The sequence below is a fragment of the Phascolarctos cinereus genome, unplaced genomic scaffold (genome assembly GCF_003287225.1).
Source record: "Phascolarctos cinereus isolate Bilbo 61053 unplaced genomic scaffold, phaCin_HiC Scaffold_9;HRSCAF=440, whole genome shotgun sequence".
Classification (NCBI taxonomy): Eukaryota; Metazoa; Chordata; class Mammalia; order Diprotodontia; family Phascolarctidae; genus Phascolarctos; species Phascolarctos cinereus.
In genome coordinates, this window is record NW_027556402.1 from 249,114,230 (window position 1) to 249,124,157 (window position 9,928).

At 41.4% G+C, this 9,928-nt stretch overlaps 1 protein-coding gene across 2 annotated transcripts in view; it reads right to left on the bottom strand.

The window, feature by feature from the left end:
- Window positions 1-625: 625 nt before the first annotated feature.
- Window positions 626-9,928, bottom strand: part of UBE2L6 (ubiquitin conjugating enzyme E2 L6) — a 13,247-nt gene continuing 3,944 nt past the window's right edge. For both annotated transcript variants that reach the window (XM_020974549.2, XM_020974548.2), the window contains exons 2-4: window positions 4,865-4,960; window positions 4,122-4,305; window positions 626-2,878 (exon numbers count right to left, since the gene is read on the bottom strand). In XM_020974549.2, the coding sequence (XP_020830208.1) occupies window positions 2,721-2,878; window positions 4,122-4,305; window positions 4,865-4,948 (426 nt within the window). In that variant the 5' untranslated portion in view covers window positions 4,949-4,960 and the 3' untranslated portion in view covers window positions 626-2,720. The remainder of the gene's footprint in view (window positions 2,879-4,121; window positions 4,306-4,864; window positions 4,961-9,928) is intronic.

The window sequence follows — 9,928 nt, forward strand, 5'->3', positions numbered from 1 at the left end:
GGTTCCTCCCTATCTGACCCCAAGCCATTTAACCACTTAGAGCCTCAGTGTCCTCCTCTGTAAAATGGGGAGAGTAACCTTTTCTTTGTTTCAAGGCAAGAAGCTGGGCCAGATAACGTCTTGCAACCTCTCTCAGCTCTAAGATCTGGGTTCTAGGAGAAATGCACTACCAAAGTCACTGCCACTCTCATCAGAGGATGTCCCACCTATCCCATTAAGAGGGGTCAAATGGTATCCTCAAAAGGGCTCTGACTTTGGAGGAAGGAGACTTCAGTTCTCTCTCAGCACTGGATGCTAGCTGATTGAGCTAGAAAAGTCACTTTGCCCCTCTGAGCCTCAATTTCCCTATTTGTAAAAGGAGAAGAGGAGAAGATAGCACTTATTTGAATTGAGTCTTGAAAGATGACCCTCACAAGACACTGTACGGATAACACCTTGTCTACCGTAGAGCATCTTATACTATGTAAATAAAGTCTCTAAGTGAGAATTCTCTTCCTACTTAGGTTAGGAGAATGAGGGAAAGCAAAACTGGTTCAGCCTAACCCCTCAGCCCTGTCAGAAAAAATATCTCAAGGAACATAAGTATTTTCTTTTTTTAAAAATCAATTTATTTTGATTTATCAACAATCACTTCCATAAGCTTTTCAGTTTAAAATTTTTCTCCCCTTCCCTCCCCACCTCCCTTCCCAAGATGGCTCGAAATCTGATATAGGCTATACGTATACGTTCTTACTAAACATATTTTCACATTAGTGATGTTGTAAGTAAGAATTAGAACCAATAGGAGGAATCCCCAGAAGGAGGAAACAAAACACAGCAGAAGAAAAAAATAGCAAATAGTATGCTTCTATCTGTATTCAAACTCCATAGTTCTTTCTTCTTTATGGATAGCATTTCCATCATGAGGCCTTTAGAGATGTCTTAGATCCTTGCATTGCTGAGAAGGGTTAAGTCTATCAATATTAGTCATCGAACAATGTGGCTGTTATTGTGTACAATGTTCTCTTGGTTCTACTCACTTCAGTCAGCATCAGACCATTCAAGTCTTTCCAGGTTTTTCTGAAGTCAGCCTGTTCATCATTTCTTATAGCACAACTGTATTCCATTACATTCACATACCACAGCTTGTTCAGCCATTCCCCAATTTATGGGCATCCTCTCAATTTCCAATTCTTTGCCACAACAAAAATAACTGCTATAAATATTTTTGTACACGTGGGTCCTTTTCCCATTTGTATGATCTCTGTGGGATACAGTCCTAGAAGTGCTATTGCTGGGCCAAAGGATATGCACATTTTGATAGCCCTTTGGGCATAGTTCCAAATTGCTCTCCAAAATGGTTGGATCATTTCACAACTCCACCAACAATGCATTAGTGTTCTAATTTTCCCACATCTCCTCCAACATTTATCATTTTCCTGTTTTGTCATGTTGGCCAATCTGATAGGTGTGATGTGGGAAAATAAGAATTTTCAAAGATAAATATTTCAAACTTCAGCCTTCTCTTCCCCAGATGGTCATCCCAATTTCCTCAGCTGTAGATCTACCTTTGGGGTCCCTGTCTGCTCAAAATGCTTCCTTCTACAGACCCTTTACCTAGAAGGAGCACAGAACCATGGGAGTTTAAAGCAGACTGACTTTGCAGGGTGAAGGCCAGGTTTCCATCCCTGCCCTCAGGGGGCTTTTAACACAGAGGGAAGTTATTTATTCCAAAAAAAAATGTTTTAATCACCTGCAGGATGCAAGGCCCAGAGCTGGTGATACAAAAATACATATGACATGGGGGTTGGGGTGGGACTAATGCTTCATGAACCTTCTGCCTCCTCCCTTCAACCACCAGAGTTCACAACCACTCTATATCTACCCTCTTATCTGATGTGATTCTCGCCTATGTCTTTCCAGAAATCTGTCAAAAAAGTCTTGTTCCTCCCACTTCCTCCCTATCTGTGTGACAGTGGGCAGCTCACTTCACATTGTCCGGGCCTTCATTTCTTCATCTGTAAAATGATAGCCTTGAAGAAGATGGCCTCTAAGGTTGATTTCATCTCTAAATCTGTGACCCTAGGAGTACCTGGTTCTCTTGAAGCCTGCTGCCCGGGGAGGAAGAAGGGTCAAATTCAGGAAGCATTGTGATAAAAGGGAGAGACAGACAGACAGTCGAACAGAAATATGGACAAAACACTGTCAGGAATGGGAGAAAGGAGAGCTCACTTTCACCTGAGGAGTCAGGGCAGGCTTCCTGGAGGAGAGGCCATCTGTGCTGGACCTCGAAGGAAGGGAAGAACTTTAAGAGATGAAGAGGAGAGGGATGGGAAGAATCCACTCTACAGACAGGGGATAAGCAAGGACATGGAGGCAAGAGGGCAGCAGTGGTATTGGAAAACTCAACTATCAGCCAGTCTTCTGGAGCTATAGAATTGATTAGCCCAATGGTAAAAAAAAAAAAAAAAAGGGAGAAAATGAAGCATCCAAAAAGTGCTTCTGTAACAGCAGAATAGCTTAATTCAGCTGAGTGTTTTAAACTTTCCCCCTATTCCCATTATACCCAGGCCTGCCCTTTAAAATCTTTCTGGTCCCTGTAGGCCATTTTCCTAAGCTGGCCCAGACCTTGAAACCAGAATCAAGGGAGCCATCTCTACCCAGGAGGACATGTCCATTCATCAGACAAGTGGTTCTTTGTGGAAAAGTCAAGTAGAGAAAAGGTAAGGAGACAACCAGGATCACTGGCTGGTAGACCGATCTTCCCCAAACTGGAGAGTGAATTCCTTGGCATTCTTCATGAACTGTGCTGGGTTCTGAACAAACATGTCAGCAAGCTCTGCCCGGAGCGGTAGCTCTTGGTTAGGTATGTTCAACTGTAAGATGAGCGCCTCCAGCACTGGGGAGAGAAATGAATGAATGAATGAATGAATGAATGAAAAAATGTCCATTAATGCTTACCATGTGCTAACTGTGCTAAGTCTTGGGGATACAAATACAAAACCTCCACAGTTCCTGCCCTCAAGGAGTTTTCATTCTAATGGAGGAGACATACATGTGGGGAAGTGAGGGTAGAGGAAATGTTTTGCTCTGAGAAAGAGCCAGGAGTCAAAGCTGAGGAAAGAGACATTGGCAAAGGGATAACCACTAGCCACCCAGTACTTGGGGCAACCAGACCACCATACTGCACTCTCTAAATCCAGAGCATCCTCCCAGCTGTAGAGTTAGTGATGCCTCCCAAGAAGTCCAGTCTTATATGGTGCCTCCAAACCCACTGAATCCCAGCACAGACTAGCTTCTTTGATCACAACGCCCAAAGTCCTAATTACTTTCCTTGCCACTCTTGTCCTTAACACCTCCCACTAAAAATTAGCTCTCTGTAGTTGCAAAGAGCTAGGAACAAAATGGCTACCCACCAACTGGCAGAGATGGTTGAACAAACTGTGGTATATATATATATACATATATATATATAATGGTGCCATAAGAAACAATGAGTATGAGGGACTTGGGGAAACATGGGAAAACTTTATCTGCTAATTCCAAGTGAAGAAAGCAGAACCATGAGATCAATTCACACAGTGATGACAATAATGATACTGAAAACAACATAAAAAGGGAGCTGAATTAAGATTGTATATGGCATCTCATTTGGTTCCAACTGCTTGATAATGAAACACCCTTCCCTCCTTTTCATCAAGAGGTGGTGGACTACTGTTCCAGAATCTTGGTACGCTGTTAGTCACAGCCACAATGTTTGCCTGTTTTGGTTAACTGTTCTTCTTTCTCGTAGTAGAGGATACTGTGGGAGGTGGGACAGTATTGGAAAAGGGTAGTAGTATGAAAATCAAACAAAAAAAGTCAATGAAACATTTCTTTAAATAAAAAGAAAACTAGCCCAGAATTAACCAGGAATCCTTGCGGACTGGTCAGTTCAGCCCAGTTCAGGACCTATATCTTGTGATTCTTTTTTAACCTAAATGTGGCTTCCCCTAGAACATACCTAGTTTGATTCTTGCCTTCTCAAGTTCCACCAGTTCTAATCAATCTCCTCCCTATGGTCTATAAGCCCATCCTACCCTGTGGGTCACTTCCCAAAGAAAGCTCAGTCCTTGACAGTTCAAACAGGTCCTGGAGCCCACCTTGGTAGATTTTGGTACAGGCTGTCCAGTTCTTATTGAGGATGGGCAGGCACACCTCTCCATTCTCAGACACATTGGGGTGATATATCTTGGTTATGAAAGTCAGCTGGGGAGGGCTGAAGGGGTAGTTACGTGGGAAGGTGATTCTGAACTTGAAAGCCCTAAGGTTATAGGGCTCTTGGTCCTGGGAGAAAAGAGAAGAGAGAGGTCATAGCTCTCCTGGGGAATTAACGCTATGTAACCGAGTGTGTTCAGGTTTAGAGAATCAGAATTTAGGAGTCATCTAATCTAACCTCCTCATCTTACAGATGAGGAAACTGAGGTCAAGGGACATAGAATGATTGGTCCAAAGTCAAATAGGTGGTAAGTAGCACAGCCAGGACTGAAACCCAGGTTCACAGATTCAGTGATCTTTCCACTGCACCAGGTTGGGGGACAGGGAGGAGTTGAAACCCAAACCCACCCTCTTGTGCATCTGGGATAACCAATCTCAGGTCCATTTGAATTCAGGAAATAATTATTGGTTAATACACTATAATAGGGGTTTGTGGGAATAAGAATAGTAGCTGAAGTTGGTACCACCCACCTGAAGTTTTACTGAATACTTTCCTCATAACAAGCCTGTAAGGCGGGTTGTACAAGCATGAGTATCTCCATCTTACAGATAAGGAAACTGAGGCTGAGGGAAATAGAGCCACTTGGTCAGGATCACACTCCTGGGAAGTGCCACATCTGGGACTCACCGGGAGGAGCATCGCATTCCATATAAGCACATTGGAATTTTCACTGCACAGGTCCCGAAGGTAACTTGGTAGGTTTTCCTGCATTGCCTCCAACTCCTGCCAAATAAATACCAAGAGAGCCACTCTTCTCACCAACCCCACCTCTCTCCTTTCAAACCCCTCCATCTTCAGCAGCCAGCTTTCTCGTGCCTGGGACAGGGACAGGAGAGGCTCAGAATCAACCCTCTTGGGGAGAAGGAAAGGGACCAAAGTAAAGGGAGTAGAGCAAGAAGATCTCTAAAGCCCCGTCCAGCTAGACAGCCTATGGTTATATGACCCAGCTCAGCGTTCCCATCCTTATTAAAGGCAGTGTGGGGTAATGGATAGAGGCGGACCTGTAGTCTGGAAAACCTAGGTTCAAATTCAGCCTCATCACTTCCTAGCTGTATGGCCATGGACAAGTCACTATACTTCTTGAAGCCTCAGTTTTCTCATCTGTCAAATGGAGGATAATGATATTTCCAGTATATCTCACAGGGTTGTTGTGAAGTTCACATGAAATCATGTATATAAAGGACTGCAAATTTTGAAAGGTGATATGCTCCTATTATTATTAATTACTAAAACTCATGGGATCTTAGCACAGACCTCAGAGTCTATCTGGATTAAGCCATTCCCTAACAAGGATCTCCTATAAAAATAATAATTAGTATTTATATAGAGCTTTAAGGGTCGCAACATGTGTTTGATTTTTCACAACTCTGGGGGCAGGTGCTGCTATTATTATCCCCATTTTACAGATGAGGAAACTGTATCAAGTAAAGGTTAAAAGACTTGCCCAGGGTCACATAGCTAATTTCTGAGTCAGGATTTGAACCCAGGCCTTCCTAATTTCAAGCCCTGCATTCTACTCACAGTGCTACGTAGTTGCCCTGGTCAGCTAGGCTAGGCTAGTCTGCTGCTGCTACTATTACTATTACTGCTGCTGCTGCTGCTGAGTTTTTGAAGAGGACCAGCAACTTCTCAGATGAAATGGATTTAAATGAAGCAAAGTTAGCTGCCTCACTCTCTCTTCCTGAGTGATCCATCCTTTAATTTAAGACTCACTGGAGAGGAACTCCCAAGGCAACCCATTTCATTTTGAGATGGCTTTATGTTAGGAAGTTTTCCCTTATATCAAGTCTTATTTCGCCTCTTTGTAACTTTTATCTATTGTTCCAAACAGAACAAAGCTAATCTTCCACACGACAAACCTTTATAGACCTGAAGACAGCAATCATACCCCATTCTTCACCCCTGCCCCCTTACCTTCCACCCCAAGTTTTCTCTTCTCTAGTTAAAGATTCTCAGTTCCTTTAACCAATCTACCTACAGCGTGCTATGAATTCTGTACCTTTCCCCTATGGGGACAATTCCCGAATACTCAACCTCTTATCAATGTTCCTCATAAAACGTACCACTCAAACTGAACTCCAGGTGTGGCATGACCAGGACAAAGTAAGTGAGGATTATCACCTCCCTGATTCTGAGTACTAGGTCTATCTTAAGTGCTGTTGTCGAGTCATTTCAGTTGTGCCCAACTCTCCATGACCCCATATGGGGTTTTCTTGGCAAAGAAACTGAAGTGGTTTGCCAATTCCTTCTCCAGATCATTTGATGAGGAAACTGAGACAAACAGGGATAAGTGACTTGCCCATGGTCATACAGCTAGTGTCTAAGGTCCGATTTGAACTCAGGTCCTCCTGACTCCAGGGCCAGCACTCTTTTTACTGAGTCACCTAGCTGCCCTGTCTTAAAGCAGCTTTATCACATTTTCCTTATCACAGTGTTAATTCTTATTGAGCTTGATTTGGGGCCTCATTTTATATTATATAATTATAAAATATATAAAATATTATATAAATATAAAATATATAAAATATCATATAATTATAATGTAGTTATATATACATATATACATATAATTACAAATATAATCATAATTTAATTAATGTAAAATATAATACATAAATTAAGATCATTAAATTATAATAAATGATTAAATGATTATGAATTATAAGCAATTATAAATGATATATTATAAATAATTATATATAATATAGCCTATTGAGCTTGTAGTTTAAAAAAAAAGATCTTGAGGATCTAGCCATGCCTCCCCTCAACCACACCCCATCTTATATTTGTAAAATTGATGTTTCAAAACCAAGCGCAAGATTTCATTTTTTCCCATAGTTTTAATCATATTTTAATTAGTCCAATATTCTAGCTTATTGAGAACTTTTGGGATCCTGACTTTGTCATTCAACATGTCAGCTATTTACCTCCACTCTTCTCACTCACTCTGTCTCCAGCCTCAGTTTTATGTCTTCTTCAGATCTGATAACCACAGTTATTTATGCTTTTATCCAAGCCATTGATAAAAGTATACAACAGTATAGAGCCTTCTGTCCAGGCACTAGAGATGTCACTTCAAGTTGACTGGTAAAGATGACTCTGATTTTGGCTATTCATCTAGTTCAGATTGTACCTAACTTCACTATAGACTTGACCACATGTCTCCATCTGGTCCACAAAAATATCCTGGGACACTTTATTAAGTGCTTAGCTAAAATCTAGCGTCTGTGTCAAGGTATGGATGTCCAGATTGCATAGGATTATAGAGTTGGTGCTAGATGGACCATCCAGGCCAACCAAAGCTCAGGAAACTAAGCACAAAAAGGTTATTAGAGGCAGGATATGAACCCAAGTCTTCCTGACTTCAAGTCAAGCACTTTCCTCTTCTCTTTCACAAAATCTAAGTAACTATGTCTGAGGCAGGTCCCTCATCTACCAGTCTGGAAACGCTGTCAAAAAAGAAAATGAGGTTAATGTGGCATAGCTTCTTCTTGATATGATCACTGCCTCCTTTTCTCAATATTGACTAAACATTCCTTCCATAGCATGTTCTAGATTTTTACCAGGAACTTTATCCCAGAGAACGGTGGCCATTCCTCTGGGACCTCAATCATTCTCCACAACCTTTTGAAAACCATAGACAATGGCTCTTCAATTACCTCTGCCATCTTTTTCATACCCTGTGATGTACCTGGGGCCTGGAGACTTGAACTCATTCAGGGTAGCTAATGCTCTCTTACCATCTCCCTATCGATTGTTTATTTCCACTCTCTTTTAGACATTTTTATCCTCTTTTTTTTTTTCCAAAGATCATTCTTCTTGACAAAGAAAAAAAAACCCTAAGCAGCTCTGCCTTTTCTCCATCCTTGGCAGCCATCATTATTCCATCAACATGAGCAGGGGTCCTATTCCTTCTTTGAATTCCTCTGTCTGGAACACAGCTTTTTTTTTTTTTTTGCAGTTGGGGTTAAGTGACTTGCCCAGAGTCACACAGCTAGTGTCAAGTGTTTGGTCTGAGGCTGGATTTGAACTCAGGTCCTCCTGACTTCAGAGCCAGTGCTCTATCCACTGCACCACCTAGCTGCCCCTAGAACACAGCTTTTAAAAAAAAATTTAAGGTTATTTTTCCATTTCCTCACCCTATCAACTCATTCTGAGTTTTAATGTTTGTGATGTTTTTCTCATGAGACAGTTTAAGGCTTATATATTCACGCTTCACCACTTGTCATTGCTTCCATCTTCAATACATGCCTCTTAAAATTTCTGGGCCAGATCATAGCATCTTAGATTTAGAACTGCAAAGGATCCTAGAGGTCAACATATCCAACCTCCTCATTTTCTAATTGATGAAACTGATCACCAGAGAGGCTAAGGGACTTGACCAGGGATACCTAGCCAGTATGGTCAGAGGTGAAACTTGAACTCAGGTCTTCCTGCCTCCAAAGCCAGTTCTCTATATCCACTATGCTACACTTCATGAGTTTTATAATCTAAGTAGGTTGTTGAGTTGAGCTTTGTAACCATGATAGTCTTCTTGGACAATTCCTTGTTTTCTGTATCCTAAGAATTGTTTCTGTCTGTGAAATCTTCACAATTTGTGTATAGAGAGCTTCCTATCCTTCCTAAGCCCAAGTGCCCTGTAGAATTTTAGACCAAAGGAGATGGCTTTTTCTTTTTTCCCCAACTTTTCCTTCCTCAGCAACATATGAAATATTCTCTTTAAAAATCTAGGATTATTCTCAGACAATGCCCAGCTTTTTTCTTCTCCATAATGAATTCAATTCAAAGCAAGCATAAAATCAGTCAACAAGCAGTTATTAAGCATCTGTTATGTGCCAGATACAAAAGGTATCGTGGCCTAGTGGATAGAGACCTGAATTCAAATCCTACCATTGATAAATACTGGCTGTTTGACCCTGGGCCTTCCTGAAATGCTCACCCTCTTCATCCTGGCCTCTTAGCTTCCCTCACTTCCTCTAGGACCTGGTTCAAATCCCACCTTCTGCAGGAGGGCTTCCCTGATCCTTTCATTTCTCCCTCTGCTCCTCCCCCTAATGTCTTCTGTCTAATATCTAGAATATGCATATAATAAGTATAAAGTTTGTAAATGTGTGTATACATGTCTGTGTATGAGAGAGAGAGGGAGAGATTCTTTTTTTAAAAAATATATTGTTTTTGTATATTGTCTCCTCCATTGGAATGTGAGCTCCATGAGGGCAAGGACTATTTTTTGCTTTTCTTCATATCCCCTGCACTTAGCATAGTGCCTGACATATCACAGATCCTTAATACATGCTTTTATACATATGTGTGTATGTGTATATCTAGGCACTGGGACATAAAGGGAAAACGCAACATATTCCCTGCCCTTAAGAAGCTAACGTTCTATTGGGGAGATAATTTGTAACTATACATAGTGAGTGAACATAGAGAATAAATACAAGGTAATTGAGGGAGAGAGGGCTTTAACAGTTGAGAGATCAGGACGAGCTTCATGTAGAAAGTGGCACCTGAACTGTCTTGAAGGAACAAGCATTTATTAAATGCTGACTATGTGCCAAGCGAGGGCACTGAGGTGATGAAGTGGACAGAGTCTGGGCCTGGAGGCAAAAACACTTATCTTCCTGAGTTCAAATCTAGCCTCAGATGCTTACTCTCTGTGTGGCTCTGGGCACGTCTCTTAACCCTGTC